Source organism: Pelobates fuscus, chromosome 5 (assembly GCF_036172605.1).
Source record: "Pelobates fuscus isolate aPelFus1 chromosome 5, aPelFus1.pri, whole genome shotgun sequence".
Taxonomy (NCBI): domain Eukaryota; kingdom Metazoa; phylum Chordata; class Amphibia; order Anura; family Pelobatidae; genus Pelobates; species Pelobates fuscus.
Genome location: NC_086321.1, coordinates 182,240,067 through 182,261,573, shown reverse-complemented (window position 1 = coordinate 182,261,573; position 21,507 = coordinate 182,240,067). Strand labels below are relative to the sequence as shown.

At 42.8% G+C, this 21,507-nt stretch overlaps 1 protein-coding gene across 1 annotated transcript; it reads right to left on the bottom strand.

Annotated features, from left to right (window-relative positions):
- Positions 1–474: 474 nt before the first annotated feature.
- LOC134612103 (olfactory receptor 8H1-like) lies at positions 475–21,252 on the bottom strand. Its single transcript, XM_063456479.1, has 3 exons — positions 21,134–21,252; positions 1,700–1,757; positions 475–1,422 (listed from the first exon to the last, which is right to left on the bottom strand). The coding sequence occupies exons 1-3, from the start codon at positions 21,250–21,252 to the stop codon at positions 475–477; spliced, it is 1,125 nt and encodes a 374-aa protein (XP_063312549.1).
- Positions 21,253–21,507: the final 255 nt, after the last annotated feature.

Below are 21,507 nucleotides of genomic sequence, written 5' to 3'. Positions count from 1 at the left end.
TGACACGACAGGGTGTATGCTACAGGGTTTGTCCGACCTAAGCCTATGGCATAAGTTACATGGCCATGTTGAATACCTGCCTTATCCATGCACCAATATACACGTTTATGTTCCATTTCCATGATTGTACAATACTTTATGCTTACATGGTGTGCTAATGTACTTGCCTTACCGGAATAAAGAAATAAAGAAATAAAAAAATAAAAAAAAACTACAATTGCATAAAATAGACTAAACAGATCTTTTTCTTTTCTTTATTTGGTACAAAAAAAAAATATATATATATATTTTCTACATCACTGGTGTTTGTTTACAAAATAATAACTTATGGTACTTGAAAATCTCTTTAAAGACAAAATAGGTAAGATATAAAAAATCTCCATTTCCGTTTCAGTTCCGTACTTTTCCCAACTTATATTCAGGTCTGAAGCTAGTTCTTAAGTTATAATAGCACACTGTTCACTCAGAAGTCCACTAAAGTTTCCAAAGCTTCAAAATGCTTTTCTTTTTGAAAAGTGAAAAAACAGCTTCTTTAACTTCTTTGTTCCGTAAGCTGTAGATGAATGGATTCACAAGAGGAGTAAATACGGCATAAAAAAGTGCCATTATTTTATTGAGGGATCCTTCACTAGCTGTAGGTTTTATGTACATAGCAAACATAGTTGAATAAAATGTGGTGACCACTAAAAGATGTGAGGCACAGGTAGAAGCAGCCTTTTGTTTCCCGGTGACAGAAGGAATTCTTAATATAGTTTGCAAAATATATCCATAGGATGTCATAGTTAAAAGAACAGAGCTTAAAATGACTGATGAAGCACAGACTATGACATTTAACTCTTTAAAATATGGATCAGAACAGGAGAGCTTTAACAAGGGTGCAGATTCACAGAAGAAATGATTAATGACATTTGAATTGCAGAAATGTAACTCTGATATTTTGATAATGGGAAATGAAGTGGTCAAGAAGCCTAGCACCCATGAAGAAGCAGCTAAATTGAAGGAAACTTTATGACTCATTATGCTTGTGTAACGTAAAGGGTAGCACACTGCCAAAAAGCGATCAAAGGACATTACTGCAAGGAGGATGGTCTCTGTGGCCCCCAAAAATGTGAAGAAAAACAGCTGAGAAAAACATCCTGGAAAAGAGATGCTTTTGATTTTTCTGGGAATGTCCACCATGATCTTAGGAACTGTAACTGAGACATAACCAAGCTCCAAAAACGATAAATTACCAAGGAAAAAATACATAGGTTTGTGCAGTTGGTGGCCATACCTGATAATAGTGATAAGGGATATATTTACAACTAACGTGATGAGATATAGTGTCAGGAAGAACACAAAAAGGAGATTTTGATATTCCTGAACTCCAGAAAATCCCAGAATAATGAATTCCTTTACATTTGTTACATTTTCCATATTAATCTGTTAAAACAGTCAATTGTATCAATTATGAAATACATTTAAAATCATCAGAGGCAGTAGTGACTCAATCATTACTCTGGGATATGTTGGTCATATTTCTGCAACAATACAACATGGCTTATTACAAATATTAAATAGTGTGCACCTGCCATGTGTGCACTCTCAGGGGTGTGTAAATGTTAAAATAAATCCACTTGCCCAAGCAGTAGCCCAATCTCCTTGTCCATGATGGCAATCTACTTGTCCTGGCATGCACAATAATTAGAGATTAGGATACCTCCCTAAAGCCCTGGACATAGACAATGTTATTCACTAAACTCAATTCAAATGGAAAACTAAGATAAAAATAAGCAATCTGGAAATATTCTCCAACACAGCTATAGTAAAATGTTTTGCCTCCGTTTTTCCATTCAGATTACATTTTTAAAATGTTTGGTGAATTACCTTGAGTGTTTCAACCTCTGTTCCCCCATAGTAAGTGCACCTGCTGTTTGTAGTGTGTGATGAGCCCCAGTTTGTCTCTCCCTCCAATCCCCCAATAGTGTTCTTGAGTATACTTTCCACTAGCCTACACCATTATTGTGTCTGCCCCTAACCCTCTGCAATTAATTTCACTGTCACTGCTGCTAATGAAACCTAATTAGTGTCTCTGCATCAACTCACCCCATTAGTGTCCCTGCCCATAACTTACCCCATTAGTGTCCTGGCCGCTAACTTACCCAATTAGTGTCTCTGAAATAACACCCCCCCCCATTTTTGTCCCTGCCTCTAACCCAACCCAGTTAGTTTCCATGACTTTAACTCATCCCTTTAGGATACTTACCTCTGACTCACCTCATAACTTTCCTTGCCCCTAAGACATCCCATTAGTGTGCCTGCATTAACCCACCCCCATTTGTGTCACTGTCCCTATCCAATAATGTTCCTGCTCTTACCCCCCCAATTGTCCCTGCCTCTAACCCAATCTCATTAGTATCTCTGCCCCCAAATCTTATTAGTGTTACTTAGTGTTAGTACTACCCCTAACACATCCCAATTAGTGTTCCTGCCAATAACCTACTCTGTTAGTATCCGTGCTCCAACCGACACCCATTAGGGACCCTGCTCCAACCGACCCCATTAGTGTCCATGTCCCCAACCTGTCCCATTAGTGTCCATACCCAGATTCTACCCCACAACTTACTCAAATTAGTGTCTCAGCCCTAACTCCCCAAATAGTGTGTTTTCTCCATATTGCTCCTCCTGGTTGCAATAAGCCCGCCCCCTTAACAAAGCCTCCAGCATGAAGTAAAGCTGGAGGCTGGAAAGATGGAAGGAGAGCAGGTTACAAAGTAAAATGCATAAATATTTACATTTTATATTGAATACACCATATATCTTTGTTATATAAAACTGTGTAATTGATGGGCTATTTTGGGTATCTGCTAGTATACCTATAAAGAAGGACAAAACATAGTGCAAATATTGCTACAAAACTGTTTAAAACTTTCAGTGGTTAATATGCACTCACATATTCCAGAAAAATTAAGCGTGTTACGGGTGCCTCCCCTTGATGGAAATGGACCAATACCTTTTATCTACATTTGTTTTTATTATTTTATTTCATTTTGTACACCCTCTTAAAATCCTTGTAAGTGAATAAATTGCCTTTGGAGTATTCCGTTTTGGTTGCTGTTTCCTTGGAATCTTTGGCTGACCTGGATCCCATATTGGCTATCACTGGAGGAGGGAAAATCAAAAATACAAAAAAAAACCCATTTCCATCAAGGGGAGGCACCCATAACACGCTTAATTTTTCTGGAATATGTGAGTGCATATTAACCACTGAAAGTTTTAAACAGTTTTGTAGCAATATTTGCACTATGTTTTGTCCTTCTTTATAGGTATACTAGCAGATACCCAAAATAGCCCATCAATTACACAGTTCTGTTATACGGTTATCAGCTGGGAGATAACCCTGGGAAGCAGTGTACCTATCAGCTAAGTTTTTGTTATTATATATTTTTTCACGGGTGTCCGTGTGCTTGTTATTTGTTATATAAAAGTATTTTTTTTCACAACAGGTTAACTCTGGTAAAGCCAAATATGAAATTTAATTACTTTAATTCCCAACAATTTGTACTTTAGCAAATAAGCACCACTTTTAATGTAGTAAGTGTAGGTGTAGTGATTGTTAAACAGGCTTATGGACTGTATCCCCTTTCATTCTCAGCCAAGCCTCATTTAACAGTGAAATATAGTTTCTTAAAAAGTGTTTAATGCAAATGCAGTCTATAACAACAGCTGGGAAATAATGTGAGCCTGGTTCAATAAATATTTACATTTTTAGCTCAGATATGTTGGTCTAAATATTGGTTACCAACTCACACACCTCAACATTTAGTGAGTTAACTGATTTAATTTTTCCAACAATTCCTCCTACATTTTTCATATACACCAAAATGTAAACTGTGCCTTTGCATTGTAAAGCATGGGGTTATTTATAATCTGGACTTCGGAACAACTGCAGATAAATAATTCTAAATGATTAAAAAACGAGCATGTTTCATTAAAGTGGCCAGAGCTTAAAAATGCTACTGATAAATAGATTTGAATGTCATGCAGAATGTATTAGTAGTATACATATTGCTAATATGAGCATGTTGCCTTATGATTGGTAATATTTTCTTTTAGTAGAGACTCTTTTACATTTTGCTGTATACACAGCAGCGAGGATCATAATGCAGCCATTAAATATACATTTTACATAATGAGAGTCACATAGCACATCAAAGACTAGCATCTAAATATGTTGCTACCTTACTACCTACGGGCTGTTAGAGTAGTGGCCTTATATTTACAAAAAGTTGATAACTGCATTAGGCACACTGCACTTTAGGTAAGAATTAGACCACAACAGCAAAATTGTGAACAAAAAATCTAATATAAAATTCAGATTTTCCTATTGCCATTTTCACATGCATTGTACCATACAGCCTGTAATTTTACTGAATTGAAAGCAATACGAAACATGGCATGAATAAGTGTTGCTATAACAGAGCAGCAATTACATCATTTAAGTTCAGCCCTTCTCACATTGCTGTTGATTCAAAAGAAGGCAAAAAAACTCAACTAGAAGCTCTTTTCAATTTTGAAACAAACTAGGAAAAAATCCTTCTATTCCACAGAATGGCAGTTAGATTTCTCCTTGGATCAAGACACTGTTAACCCACATATTCAATATTATATCTCTGAATATTATGATTTTGCATGAATTCATCCAGTCGCTGTCGAGAAATCTTTACAGACTCTGGCAAAGCCAACTACTAAGGCAAAAAAATCCACAACTTGATTGTGCTTACTGTAAATAACCACTTTTTTGCCTTAGACTAAATCTCCTTTCATTTGGTCGAAATGGGTAACATTGTGTCCTATGTTTAGGAATATATTTAAAGGATAGCTAGTACAATGCTAAGTGTTTAGTAGTATCCTTGAAATTGCTATCCTTGAATTTTTACAAATACATCCAAATTCATTACACCTATACCTAAAATAAATACTAAAACATACTTAAGGATTCGAGTGAAGAGGTCTTAACTTGAGTTAACTGCAAAAGGATTACATAAAATATCCTACAAGTTGGACAACAGGCATAAAGTATAATTGATTTTGATGCTATAAAGTGGATGATATATATATAAAGCATAACACAGAAACATATATAGTTCAATATGAAGTACTTACCTGTACCTATATATGAACAGCTGACTACAATTACAGATCTGGGAATGACAACAATTAAATATTCATATCTAGCTGCACATTGTGTGAGGTGAACCCAATTCTTTCACAACTATTATCAAAGTGTGGCATCTTTTAGGCTTCTCCAATGTACATCCTTTTCACAACTCCATAACCCCTTCATCCTTGCAGATTATATTCACTTATAAAAGTCCCCAGGCAGAAATGGCATCATACTGTTATTTACTGATATGTTTTTTAAATATTAACTCCATAGTTGCAGAAGTTTTGTGCTCTGCAATACAAAGCAGTATTCAGCTGTGAGGTACATTGTATACCTTTGACGATATTATAGATTCAAAACTTAATATATATATATATATATATATATATATATATATATATATATATATATATATATATATATATATAAAACTACTAACAAAAAATCGTGAAAAAGTGAAAAGTAAGTAATTAGTAAGTATTTATATGTTGTGTATTGTTTGTTTTTTGGGTCAAAGTTTAACATGTATATTAAAGAGACACTGGTCACCTAAACAACTTTAGCATAATGAAACAGTTTTTGTGTATAGATAATGCTCCTCTTGTCTTACTGCTCAATTTTCTGTAATTTAGGAGTTAAATCACTTTATTTATGCAGCCCTAGTCACACCTCCCTGCATGTGACTTGCATAGCTTTCTTAAACACTTCCTGTGAAGCATCATCTAATGTTTACACTTTATTGCAAATCATGTTTATTGTAGAATTTCATGTATACTGCACTGTTAATAGCTTTCTAGACCCTGCAGGTGCCTCCTGTATTTGATCAATTTCAAGTTCAATTTACTGAGCAGGAGATAAAAACTTTTAAAATAAGTTACCATCTCGTTGACAGTGAAACAATTTTTTCATGCAGGCTGTGTGAACCACACACTGGAGAGATGTGGCTAGTGCTTCATAAGCAGAAACAAAAGTGATTCTATTCGTAAATGGCAGATAATTGAGCAGTGAGACTTCAGTGGCATTATTTATACACCCAAACTGCTACATTTAGCTTAAGTTATATTGGTGACTATAGTATCACTTTAAGTTTAGCAGTTCTGAAAGGGAAATTGCTAGGTAGATTTAGCACTCATTATCTGGATTTTATTAAAGACACGGAGGCTCATATTATGCATAACTCTTTCTTTATTTCCTCAGCAGCAAAGATAGAGGAATATAAATATTGTCAAAAAATGAAAGAAAAACTGTATAGGCATAACGGGTAGCCAATCACATGGTAGAGGAAGTGGCTATATAAGTCCTGTGTCTCCCACAATCCCCCTCTTTCTTTGCTGCTTCCTCAGACAGATAAGTGTTTTTTGTTTCTCTCTGACTCAAATTTGATGAACGTTTATTTGTATGATATTTCATTGTATACTATTTATGTTTGTTCAGTTTTCCTGTTACCACTAGCGTTCCCCCTGGGACCCCTTAGTGCTTTTCCCCCCTGCCCGGGGATTTCTATAACCTGCCTTTCTCTCCTCCTCGTGCTCCCGCACGACTCCCGGCTCTGTGCTTTTGCCGCAACCGCTCTGTTGTCGGCCGCGGCTGCGCACGCATCCCTCCCCGCTCGCGGGCGGGCTCGGCGGATCGGGTGCACGAGCCCCTTCCCCCGCCGGGTGCCCGGTCGCGTGCGCCTTCCCTCACGTGCGGCGGCCATCTTGGGCGGACCTCGATCCTTCCCCTGTGCTGCCGTGCGGTCACCTTTACTTTGCCGGGTCCCCTGGGAACGCTAGACGGTCTGTGTGTTTCGCTTTCTGTGGGTTACTCAACCCTTTGCTCTCCTTCATCCACCTTAGTGTCATTTAGCAGTCTATTTTCTTTAGTTGCCCACTGCAGCTTTACATCATGCAGGATAGGGAGGATGGGCCTGCGGGTCCCCCTGGGGACTTCCACTCAGGCAGTGCTGAGGGTGCTATGGCCTCCCAGGAATTTCAGGCCATGCTGGAAGCCACTATGGCCTCCTCCATTCAGAAGGCTATTGCCTCGGCCATGGGAGCTGTGACTACTTCTTTTTCACAATCAATGCACTCCCTGGTTTTGCCTACTCTGGCCTCCCCCGCCCCTACGGGCGTGGGGTCCCCCTCCCCTGCTCAGACTGTGCCTGGAGCCCGTAAGGCAAAGGCCAAGTCCAAACACGTCGGCTCCCACTCCTCGATGCAGGTTCTACCTGCCATGACTGACACGCTTGAGGCGGTCACAGATGGCGCGCACCCCACGCGCAAAAGAGCCCCTGGCCGGGCTAAAAAGGCTAGATTATGGAAACGGGCTAGAGCCCTTGATGATGGGTCGGATACCGACCGGAGTGTGGAGGAGGAATCCGACTATATGGAGTATGACTCCTTTGGTGATGATGATGTATCTGGCGAGGATTTGCCCCTTACGGGCGTTAACCCATCAGAGTCCTCCGCCAAGGCCCGGGGTCCAGTTTTAGGCCCCTCCGGGGATGACAACACTATTCTTGATCCTCAGGGTAACCCCCTGTTCGACCCAGACGACCTACGTCACCCCCGGTCCGCTGAATGGGTCCCCCCGGATCATATTGCCCAGTATGTGGCCAAACGTATCCGCACACCCCTTTCCAAAGAAGGCCGCAATAAGCTGCGGGCCGAATGCCCTCGCCCTTCTCTCCCGGGCGCTGCGGGTAAAACACCGGATATTGACCCACAGATTGCCCAGTTCCTGGGTAAGTCGGGCTGGAAGCCCAAAAAGGGTCTTGACAATTCCCTGAAGGGATGCCAGGACAAGATCCTGGACACACTGGGGCCCCTCTCGAAGCTCTATGAGCTTCTGGATACTGCTAAAACTGGGGATTCAGTTTTGGACGTGGACGTGGCCATTGGTTGGGTCCAACGGGCCATATGCTTGCTGGGGAACGCCAATACGGCGATATCTACAGAAAGACGTAAGGCGATATTATTGAAAATCGACCCTAAACTGGCCACTATGACAGTGGCGGAGCCTGACCCGACAGAAGAGGGTTTACTGTTTGGTACCTCCTTCGTTAAAGACATGGGGTCGTATGTCAAGACCTTCACGGCGATTGACAAGGCGCAGGCGAGCATGAAACGTGTGTTCGCGCCTAAGGTTTTTGGAGGGGCCGGGCGTAGCAGGAACCGTCCACCCGGCCGGGGTTTCCGAGGCGCATTTCGCGCTACCAGAGGTTCCTTTTTTTTCCCCTCCCGGGGATTTCAGGACCAAAGAACCCCTCCCTTCTTCCCAGCCAGAGGTCGAGCTTGGGGCTCCAGATACCCCCGCAGCGGTGCCACCAGCAGACGTCCTTACGGTGAGTACCCTTTCTTTCCCTCCCGTTTCAGGTAGCAGGGAGGCTGGCCTTATTTTACCGAGAGTGGGCGAAGCTCACCTCGGATGCTTGGGTTCTGCAGTGTGTAAGGGGGTATCGCCTAGATTTTGTTTCAGTGCCTGTCCAGTTTTATTCCCCCAGAGAACTGTCCCTTCCACGGGAACAAGACGAAATGATCTCCGCGGAGGTCGGAGAGATGCTCTCCAAGGGCGCTATAGAGGAACTGCCGTTCGCCGCCGAAGGCTTTACGAGCAATCTGTTCCTCGTGCCCAAGAAAGGAGGCGGAGTTCGCCCTGTAATAAATCTTCGTCCCCTCAACGCTTTCCTGCGCTACCAACACTTCCAGATGGAAGGTATACACTGCCTCAGGGACCTTCTGCGCCAGTCGGACTGGCTTGCCAAACTAGACCTGAAGGACGCTTACTTCACGGTCCCCATTGCTCTAGAATTCAGAGATTATCTCCATTTCACATGGCACGGGCGGCGTTGGCGTTTCACCTGCCTGCCTTTCGGTCTCTCTTCGGCCCCCTGGTGCTTCACCAAGCTTCTGAAGCCTGTGGTGGCGTTCCTCCGTACCCGAGGGGTTCGCCTCATTGTTTACCTGGACGACATTCTGATTTTGTCCCAATCGAAGGAGGATCTCCTTCTGCATCTGGAATGGACTACCACCCTGCTACAGAAGTTGGGTTTTCTGATCAACTGGGACAAATCGGTCCTGGATCCCGCCCAGTCCATAGAGTTCCTGGGGTTCAGAGTGGACTCCGTCCAACAATTCCTGTTTCTACCAAGTTCCAAAGTGAAAGCCATTCAGAAGGAGATTCGAAGAGCTCTGCGTGTCGCAGACTTGTCCATCAGACAGCTGGCGAGAGTAATTGGCCTTCTCGCGGCCTCTATTCAGGCGATCTTCCCGGGCCCACTACACTACCGGGCCCTCCAGCGACTCAAGGGGTCACACCTTCGGTCAGGTCACTCCTACGAGTCTCGGATACGCTTGGACGCAGAGTCCAGAGACGAGTTGGTATGGTGGTTAGCACACATGGAGGCGTGGAATGGGAGAGCCATCTTCGGCTCCATCCCGGACGTGGTGATCGAATCAGATGCCAGCTTGCACGGCTGGGGTGCTCGTTGTGGCGACGTTTCCACAGGAGGCAGATGGTCCGACGTGGAGAAATCGTTGCACATCAACTGCCTGGAACTCCTGGCTGGAGCTTTCGCGATCCGCAGCCTTACCCCAGGACGGGCGAATTGCTGCGTTCTCCTCAAGATGGACAACGTATCAGCGGTCCGCTACATAAACCATCTGGGGGGTACGAAGTCCAAGATGTTGGCAATTCTGGCGAAAGACTTCTGGCAATACTGCCTCTTCAACAACGTCTCGGTAACAGCGGAACACATCCCGGGACTAGACAATTCGGGAGCGGATTGGAATTCCAGACACTTAAGAGACTCTGGAGATTGGCGTCTACACACTTCGGTGTTCCAGAGCCTGGACATGTTGTGGGGAAAGTTCCAGATAGATCTGTTCGCATCTCGTCTGAACACTCAGTTACCGAAGTTCTTCAGCTGGAGGCCGGATCCGGCAGCGGTGGCGACCGATGCCTTCCTTCAAGAATGGCCACGGGGTCTGCTATACGCATTCCCTCCATTCAACATGATAGCGCGCACGATCTCGAAACTGGTTCGCCACGACTGTCGTGTAGCACTAATCACCCCGCTTTGGAGATCTCGACCATGGTTTCCCCGCTTGATGGAGTTGTCGATCGATTATCCTCGGTTGATTCCAATCTTCCAGGACCTCCTTTTAGACCCGGATGGGAACCCACACGAGCTAGTATTACTACACCAGCTACCCCTGATAGCGTGGTTCCTTTCAGGGGACCTTGGATTGTCCCAGACGTTCCGCAGACAACTCTCCTACTCCTCGATAACGCTTGGGCCCCAGGCACTCGAACTGCCTATCGAGCTTCATGGAGATCGTGGTCTGGTTGGTGCTTGGAAAGGGCAGTGGATCCCGTATCTGCCCCTTTGCCTTTGATCCTAGAATTCCTCACGTCCCTGTTTGACTCAGGCAAGGCGTACCGCACGATTAACCTCTCCCGCTCGGCTATCTCGGCCGGACACAGGGGTTTGGATGGTTCCCCTGTCGGCAGGCATCCTTTTGTATGTCGTCTTCTCAAGGGTATCCGCCTTGCTCGTCCTCCTCGGCCTCGCTTTTCTGCCTTTTGGGACGTTAACATGATGTTGCAGTTCCTCTCCTCATGGTACCCTAATCAGGAGCTGACTTTGAAACGTCTGTCATCCAAGTTGGTGATGTTACTCTGTTTGATCTCTTGCAAGAGGGTCTCTGACGTCAGGGCCATGGATTGGAACGCCATTGCATTCACCCCAGAAGGTGTTACTTTTGATATATCCAGGAGGACTAAATCTGCATCCAAGTCCTTTTCGTATCCCAGGTTTCCTGGCTGTCCGGCGCTCTGTCCGGTGGATTGCCTCAGAGTTTATCTGGATGTCACGAGTTCCCTTCGCTCTGCCGATTTACACGATTTGTTCATATCTTTCAAGTCGCCTCATCGACCGGTTTCTACACCTACCCTGGCACGTTGGATGCGTGAACTATTATCCTCTGCGGGTATAGACACCTCTGTGTTTACGCCCCATTCTGTACGGGGAGCGATGGCTTCTAAAGCCTCCTCAGTCGGATGTCGTCTGGAGGATATCATGCGGGCGGCAGATTGGTCCAGAGAATCGACTTTTAGAGATTTCTATTTCAGACCTATTGAACACATCGCATCTCGAATAGTTGCACAGCTTTGAACTTGCATAATATGAGCCTCCGTGTCTTTAATAAAATTCCCAGATTTTACTAGTAACATGACGTAAAGTCATGATTTTATTAAAGACACGGAGGCGAGTATTATTCCCTCCCGCCCTCCCGGTGTGGAATGGGGATACGAGATGCTTGAGACTCTACGGGTTTTTCCTGTTCAATAGGTAGGTATTGATTATATATGTTTATTTATATGATTGGATGGTTTGGTACGTCTTATCATGGTCACTAATTATTTATCTTTTGTATTTCAGAATCCAGTTTCTTGTTTGTGACTCCTTATGATGCTGTTTGGTAAGTCTACAGTTTTGAGTCTGGAAATTACCATATTTCTCTGTCTTTTTTAGCTTGATGTTGTCGCATTGTTCCTGTTTCCTGTGCTGATCAAGTAGGACATCGTTTCTTCTTACCTGGTCTTCGGTTTTCGCAAGAAAGAGGGGGATTGTGGGAGACACAGGACTTATATAGCCACTTCCTCTACCATGTGATTGGCTACCCGTTATGCCTATACAGTTTTTCTTTCATTTTTTGACAATATTTATATTCCTCTATCTTTGCTGCTGAGGAAATAAAGAAAGAGTTATGCATAATACTCGCCTCCGTGTCTTTAATAAAATCATGACTTTACGTCATGTTACTAGTAAAATCTGGGAATTATATGCTCATTTGAGCAGGACCCTCATCACTTCTCCGCTCAACTTGTAGAATTCTACTCTACAAAACTTGTCAGAATTGTGTTTTTATATTTGCACATCACTGTAGAAATATTGTTGCTCTTTAAAATATAATATAAGAGTTTATGCTAGTGATGTCCTTTTTTGTCTGCTTTAAAAGCGCTCTTTGCATGGTCTAAGTGCAGGGCTGGCCTGGAGGCTTTCAATTGGCCTGGCTTGTGTTGACACTAGACTGAAATGGCCTGTCAGTAGCTGGACCTACCCACTTCTGGTAGGCCTGTCCAACATAGGCATACCTATCATTACAAGTTACATCACTGGCAATTCCCTCCAGGGCCTGTCCAGCCCATTCCTATTGGCAGTCCTCCTAATGATGGGAGGCATGCAGAGCTGGAATGACCAGCCAGTTAGTTTCCATGACTTTAACTCATCCCTTTAGGATACTTACCTCTGACTCACCTCATAACTTTCCTTGCCCCTAAGACATCCCATTAGTGTGCCTGCATTAACCCACCCCCATTTGTGTCACTGTCCCTATCCAATAATGTTCCTGCTCTTACCCCCCCAATTGTCCCTGCCTCTAACCCAATCTCATTAGTATCTCTGCCCCCAAATCTTATTAGTGTTACTTAGTGTTAGTACTACCCCTAACACATCCCAATTAGTGTTCCTGCCAATAACCTACTCTGTTAGTATCCGTGCTCCAACCGACACCCATTAGGGACCCTGCTCCAACCGACCCCATTAGTGTCCATGTCCCCAACCTGTCCCATTAGTGTCCATACCCAGATTCTACCCCACAACTTACTCAAATTAGTGTCTCAGCCCTAACTCCCCAAATAGTGTGTTTTCTCCATATTGCTCCTCCTGGTTGCAATAAGCCCGCCCCCTTAACAAAGCCTCCAGCATGAAGTAAAGCTGGAGGCTGGAAAGATGGAAGGAGAGCAGGTTACAAAGTAAAATGCATAAATATTTACATTTTATATTGAATACACCATATATCTTTGTTATATAAAACTGTGTAATTGATGGGCTATTTTGGGTATCTGCTAGTATACCTATAAAGAAGGACAAAACATAGTGCAAATATTGCTACAAAACTGTTTAAAACTTTCAGTGGTTAATATGCACTCACATATTCCAGAAAAATTAAGCGTGTTACGGGTGCCTCCCCTTGATGGAAATGGACCAATACCTTTTATCTACATTTGTTTTTATTATTTTATTTCATTTTGTACACCCTCTTAAAATCCTTGTAAGTGAATAAATTGCCTTTGGAGTATTCCGTTTTGGTTGCTGTTTCCTTGGAATCTTTGGCTGACCTGGATCCCATATTGGCTATCACTGGAGGAGGGAAAATCAAAAATACAAAAAAAAACCCATTTCCATCAAGGGGAGGCACCCATAACACGCTTAATTTTTCTGGAATATGTGAGTGCATATTAACCACTGAAAGTTTTAAACAGTTTTGTAGCAATATTTGCACTATGTTTTGTCCTTCTTTATAGGTATACTAGCAGATACCCAAAATAGCCCATCAATTACACAGTTCTGTTATACGGTTATCAGCTGGGAGATAACCCTGGGAAGCAGTGTACCCAGGGGTGTATCCTGGTTTTGTGCTGCCCTAGGCAGGACAAAACTCAGGCGCCCCCACCTCCCCCCGCGCCACCCCCACCCAACCTTTCCCCCCGCCCCGCATTCTAAATACACACACACACTCGCTAACAGAAACACACACACACTAACAGACACACTCACTAACAGACAAACACACTCACTAACAGACACACACTCAATCACTAGCAGACACAAACTAGCAGACACACACACTCACTGACATACACACACACTCACAGGCAAACACACACTAACAGACACACACAGTCACACACACACTAACAGACACAGACACACAAACACTAACAGACACACACACTGACACATACTAACAGACACAGACACACACTAACACAGTTTTTAAAAAAAAAATTAACACTTTTTTTTTTATTTATTTGTAACACATTTTTTTAAAATTTATTTTTAACACATTTTTTTTTAACACCCCCCCCAGCCTCCTTACCTTTGGGAATGCTGGGGAGGGGGGTGTCTCTTCCTCCCTGGTGGTCCAGTGGCTGCTGGGCGATCGGGCGGCACTGCCTGGCGGGCGGGCGGGCGGACGGCCGGCAAGGGAGCACTTCCCCTGAGCTGTCTGCTCAGCTCCCTCGCGCGCCTCAGAGTGAGGCTGGGAGCCGGAATATGACGTCATATTCCGGCTCCGCCTCCCAGCCTCACTCTGCGGCTGGCGAGGGAGCTGAGCAGACAGCTCAGGGGAAGTGCTCCCTCGCCGGCCGTCCGCCCGCCCGCCCGCCAGGCAGTGCCGTCCGATCGCCCAGCAGCCCGCCGGCATGTCTTTTAGCCGCAAGGCTAACAAGACATTTGCCTTGGGCATTTGGGGGCGGCTTTTTTTGCCGCCCCCTGAAAAATGCCGCCCAAGGCAAATGCCTTGTTTGCCTCGCGGCAAATACGCCCCTGAGTGTACCTATCAGCTAAGTTTTTGTTATTATATATTTTTTCACGGGTGTCCGTGTGCTTGTTATTTGTTATATAAAAGTATTTTTTTTTCACAACAGGTTAACTCTGGTAAAGCCAAATATGAAATTTAATTACTTTAATTCCCAACAATTTGTACTTTAGCAAATAAGCACCACTTTTAATGTAGTAAGTGTAGGTGTAGTGATTGTTAAACAGGCTTATGGACTGTATCCCCTTTCATTCTCAGCCAAGCCTCATTTAACAGTGAAATATAGTTTCTTAAAAAGTGTTTAATGCAAATTCAGTCTATAACAACAGCTGGGAAATAATGTGAGCCTGGTTCAATAAATATTTACATTTTTAGCTCAGATATGTTGGTCTAAATATTGGTTACCAACTCACACACCTCAACATTTAGTGAGTTAACTGATTTAATTTTTCCAACAATTCCTCCTACATTTTTCATATACACCAAAATGTAAACTGTGCCTTTGCATTGTAAAGCATGGGGTTATTTATAATCTGGACTTCGGAACAACTGCAGATAAATAATTCTAAATGATTAAAAAACTAGCATGTTTCATTAAAGTGGCCAGAGCTTAAAAATGCTACTGATAAATAGATTTGAATGTCATGCAGAATGTATTAGTAGTATACATATTGCTAATATAAGCATGTTGCCTTATGATTGGTAATATTTTCTTTTAGTAGAGACTCTTTTACATTTTGCTGTATACACAGCAGCGAGGATCATAATGCAGCCATTAAATATACATTTTACATAATGAGAGTCACATAGCACATCAAAGACTAGCATCTAAATATGTTGCTACCTTACTACCTACGGGCTGTTAGAGTAGTGGCCTTATATTTACAAAAAGTTGATAACTGCATTAGGCACACTGCACTTTAGGTAAGAATTAGACCACAACAGCAAAATTGTGAACAAAAAATCTAATATAAAATTCAGATTTTCCTATTGCCATTTTCACATGCATTGTACCATACAGCCTGTAATTTTACTGAATTGAAAGCAATACGAAACATGGCATGAATAAGTGTTGCTATAACAGAGCAGCAATTACATCATTTAAGTTCAGCCCTTCTCACATTGCTGTTGATTCAAAAGAAGGCAAAAAAACTCAACTAGAAGCTCTTTTCAATTTTGAAACAAACTAGGAAAACATCCTTCTATTCCACAGAATGGCAGTCAGATTTCTCCTTGGATCAAGACACTGTTAACCCACATATTCAATATTATATCTCTGAATATTATGATTTTGCATGAATTCATCCAGTCGCTGTCGAGAAATCTTTACAGACTCTGGCAAAGCCAACTACTAAGGCAAAAAAATCCACAACTTGATTGTGCTTACTGTAAATAACCACTTCTTTGCCTTAGACTAAATCTCCTTTCATTTGGTCTAAATGGGTAACATTGTGTCCTATGTTTAGGAATAGATTTAAAGGATAGCTAGTACAATGCTAAGTGTTTAGTAGTATCCTTGAAATTGCTATCCTTGAATTTTTACAAATACATCCAAATTCATTACACCTATACCTAAAATAAATACTAAAACACACTTAAGGATTGGAGTGAAGAGGTCTTCACTTGAGTTAACTGCAAAAGGATTACATAAAATATCCTACAAGTTGGACAACAGGCATAAAGTATAATTGATTTTGATGCTATAAAGTGGATGATATATATATAAAGCATAACACAGAAACATATATAGTTCAATATGAAGTACTTACCTGTACCTATATATGAACAGCTGACTACAATTACAGATCTGAGAATGACAACAATTAAATATTCATATCTAGCTGCACATTGTGTGAGGTGAACCCAATTCTTTCACAACTATTATCAAAGTGTGGCATCTTTTAGGCTTCTCCAATGTACATCCTTTTCACAACTCCATAACCCCTTCATCCTTGCAGATTATATTCACTTATAAAAGTCCCCAGGCAGAAATGGCATCATACTGTTATTTACTGATATGTTTTTTAAATATTAACTCCATAGTTGCAGAAGTTTTGTGCTCTGCAATACAAAGCAGTATTCAGCTGTGAGGTACATTGTATACCTTTGACGATATTATAGATTCAAAACTTAATATATATATATATATATATACTAACAAAAAATGTGAAAAAGTGAAAAGTAAGTAATTAGTAAGTATTTATATGTTGTGTATTGTTTGTTTTTTGGGTCAAAGTTTAACATGTATATTAAAGAGACACTGGTCACCTAAACAACTTTAGCATAATGAAACAGTTTTTGTGTATAGATAATGCTCCTCTTGTCTTACTGCTCAATTTTCTGTAATTTAGGAGTTAAATCACTTTATTTATGCAGCCCTAGTCACACCTCCCTGCATGTGACTTGCATAGCTTTCTTAAACACTTCCTGTGATGCATCATCTAATGTTTACACTTCCTTTATTGCAAATCATGTTTATTGTAGAATTTCATGTATACTGCACTGTTAATAGCTTTCTAGACCCTGCAGGTGCCTCCTGTATTTGATCAATTTCAAGTTCAATTTACTGAGCAGGAGATAAAAACTTTTAAAATAAGTTACCATCTCGTTGACAGTGAAACCATTTTTTCATGCAGGCTGTGTGAACCACACACTGGAGAGATGTGGCTAGTGCTTCATAAGCAGAAACAAAAGTGATTTTATTCGTAAATGGCAGATAATTGAGCAGTGAGACTTCAGTGGCATTATTTATACACCCAAACTGCTACATTTAGCTTAAGTTATATTGGTGACTATAGTATCACTTTAAGTTTAGCAGTTCTGAAAGGGAAATTTCAAGGTAGATTTAGCACTCATTATCTGGATTATATGCTCATTTGAGCAGGACCCTCATCACTTATCCGCTCAACTTGTAGAATTCTACTCTACAAAACTTGTCAGAATTGTGTTTTTATATTTGCACATCACTGTAGAAATATTGTTGCTCTTTAAAATATAATATAAGAGTTTATGCTAGTGATGTCCTTTTTTGTCTGCTTTAAAAGCGCTCTTTGCATGGTCTAAGTGCAGGGCTGGCCTGGAGGCTTTCAATTGGCTTGTGTTGACACTAGACTGAAATGGCCTGTCAGTAGCTGGACCTACCCACTTCTGGTAGGCCTTCTGGTAGGCCTGTCCAACATAGGCATACCTATCATTACAAGTTACATCACTGGCAATTCCCTCCAGGGCCTGTCCAGCCCATTCCTATTGGCAGTCCTCCTAATGATGGGAGGCATGCAGAGCTGGAATGACCAGCCAGCAAGCCTGGATATTTCCTGGTGGGCAGCTCCGTTCTGATTCCAGCCACTTGTATATCCTAGTGAAATCTTTATTCAAGTAAAACATATGAATAACCATAGAGTGGTGGAACTAAGGATTACTTCAGGGGTATGTGACTTGGTGTATGAATGCAACTAGTCTGGGGTACATGATTGGATGGATGAAAGTAGTTTGGGATGTTTGAAGAGATGAATGTGACTAGTTTGGGGTATAATTGGATGGTGAATGTAACAAAGTGGATGATTAGATGATAAGATAGACAGGTCTCAGACATATGTATTGTTAGTGTATACGTGGGGAGACTGCTTAGGTGTTGCATGTTTGTGGGGATGGGTGTTTGTGGAGATGCTGCTTGTATGGTGTGATGGACCCGAAGTCAATCGATGCTCCTAGTGCTTACCAAGGACCATAAGCACTGCACCAGCCACCATAAGCACTGCAGACCCCATGAACCACCGCAGCTTGGTTGGGGTCTTGCCATCTCCTACCCACCCTGGACCTACGACAAGGCTCCAGGCTCCAGTGGGTGAACCTCTCTTCCTTCAGAGTGCGAAGCAGGAACAGCTCTTGGAAGAGCTAGTGATTAGCATCGTCCTCCACCCACCCTGCACCCAAGACCAGGATCCAGCTTCCAATGGGTAGACCTCTCCTAGTCCAGAGAGCGTAGCAGGAACAGCTCTTATAAGAGCTAGTAATTATACTCAGGGGAGTATAGTGATTATAGCAATCCCCAGAGTGAATGTAGTTCTCCAATCCCCCAAACATGAGCCAAGACTTCATGAAGGGGTAAACGAATCTCTCTTTAATGGAAGCCACACTTGGCCTTATGTGACGATCTCCATGCAAGGGGTACGCCCACAGGAACCTTGTGGGGGACTGATTTGCAACTTCACAGACCAATAACAATAAGGTTACAAGGTTACAAGGTATGACACTCCCACACACAGCACACAATCCCTACCGTCTGCTCGGGAGATAATTGGATGAGTAACTGTACTAATTCTAATCCAATTATCTCCAAGCACATAAAAAACATGCTTTTTTTTTTTTTTAAACACCCCAAGAGTACCCTAAAACTACCTAAAACCCCACAAACATCCCCTGATAGCCCTGATCTGGATGAACAACATATCCAAAAATCACCCAGAGCGGTTCAGGGTTTGAAGAATTTCCTGGAATTCTTATTTTTGCCCCATGCCCAAAACAGTTCCATACACTCAACGACAAAACACCGCTGGACAATTTAAGATGGCCACCACCACATGTTTGAATCTGTTCCAGTTAAAAGTCCAAGTGGCAGAAACAGTACTTTCAAACGTGGGTTATTACAGGACCCATAGTCCCAGGGTAGGAGGCTGGCAGACAGGCACCTCCAAAAAATGTGAAGTGGATTTCGTCACACTATCCTAATATAATCCCGTCCAAGTGTAAGAGCAAAATTGCCCTTCAAAACTGGTGGCTAATCCCAGAGTTCCTATTGATGCAGATAAGTAAACCGTGATCTATGAAAATGGCTGGACTATTGGTGTAGAGAGCATAGAATATGCTAGAAGATGTTAGTAAAGTAGTGTAGAAATTAGATTAAGGTGTTTGACAAAAACCCAATGTTGTATGTATAGGATAGATAAATGCTAGATGGACAACCTTAGCAGCAGCTTGGTGTTGTCTCATGAGATATTTATGTAAATCACCCTGTCAGTTATTACTCAGTCAATCCTTGCGACTTTGCAACCACTGAGACACAGAAAATCACAGTGCTTAGGAGATTGTTCACCGAGGCACAGTGCTCTTGTTAAAAACACCTGGTGGACCGTGGAATGGGATTCAGCAATTGGCTGTTCTCAGCCCTGGCCAATGAACCATATATGAAACCATTAGTAACTATTTGACTTCCTGAAGTTACTGTAGAAAGGCCTGTTAACCCTGAGATTGCCAGAGGTATAGTGAGGTCTAATTATCATGTTACCCATGCCAGTGACAGGACGGGTGCGTGATAATGCGTTTGATGTACTGTGTACATGATGTTAGCCCTCACCAGCCTGTCTCTGCTGAGGAGCGGAAAGCACTAAAATTATTTATCTCCCCTGTCAGTAGCACATTAATTACCTTACAGCTTGTTTCTCACTCTTACTTCACCTGCCCAAGCTACGAGATGTATGGCTGAGGCCAGACCACAGTTACAGTACAACAAGTTAGTCATCCATTCACCCCGCAGATATTTTTTATTTCGCTCTCTGCATCTGATAATTAGCACCAGTGGAAGTCATGGACTAATGGGATTACGACCTGCAGACTGTCATTGTGATGGCTGGTACAGCTGCATGGGGTGCAGACAGATAATCAACATTATACACAATGTGATGCAGGGATTGAGCTGAAGCTGGCCAAAGTTTTTTTTTTTTTTTTTTTATTCTTTATTTTTGTAGTGCTTTGCATATTACACAAATGAACATAGACATTGCCAGGTATCAAGAGAAAATAGCAATCATTAAACAGCATCACAAGTCTGATTCTCTGCACTTTTTTATAGTTATAATATCTAGATATATATTCATGCTTGTAAGTTATAGAGTAAGGTGAACATTGACAAGTTGCTACATAGATTTCAATCACGTTGAGGGAGATTAACAGAACATGCTCACAATTTACGTTTAACTCTAGACAACAACGCTTAGCTGAAGGCATATGTAGGCAGGACCAGCTTGACAAGATATAAGAGAGACCTTATAATAGCAAAGAGTAGCTGGGCAGTAAACCATAATAATAGTATAAATTGCTCCAGGCTGAATAAAGGAAGAGGAAAAAAAAAATTTTAAAATATTAACCACTGGAGATATAGAATATAATATAGCATAAGGGGATCGGTTGAAACCGGGGTTGTGTGCCTGCAAACCAGTCTCTTTCAGCCCATGCCGGTCCGTGGCAGGTTGTCTTCCAGGGCAGGGTGGCCTTTGTGCCCCCCTAGCTTGCTGACACCGCTTCGGGCGTTGGCTCTGTCGGTGCCCCATGGATTCAGCTGCCGCCCATTCGCTTGTGTTGCCCCGATCAGTGCTTGGTGTCGGTTCAGGCTGCAGTAGGTGCTGGGATTGTGATCCGGTGGGTTGCATGTTTGTGACGGTCGGTGTGCATATCTGGATGCGTGCATTTGCCGGCAAGGGATTACACCCGATAGGCCTGCCGCCATTTTCCGTCTGTGGGCCCATTGTAGCCTGTGTTGTCGGGCGGCCATTTTGGAGGCTCATGGTGTTTGCCTGTAGTAGCTCCGTCGAGCTGCAGGTCGCATCCACGAGGTCACCATTACCTCGGCTTGGTGGTAGGTAGCTCCCCTCCTCTGCAGGGCATCCCTGAAGCTTGAGCAGAGGTGGACATGGGTGGCTGGTTGCATTTGCTCCGCTTTCTGCGTTTACGCTGGGCCGCCATCATGGATTTGCCCTGTGGGTCGGTTGCCCCAGCTTGACATGTGTTTGGGTCGCCTGCTTGCGTACAGGGCGGACCGTGATATCCCCCACCGGTCCAGGGGGGGGAGAGTTGCAGAGAAATCGTTTGGTGGCTTTTGTGCCGAGGAGAGCGTCCGCCTCTCCCCGGCTTCAGCCTCAGTAGGCCGCATCCATATCTCCGTTTTCCCGGCTCCCGCGAGCCCCGGGGTGGCATTGATGGGTTCAGGAGGGCACCCCC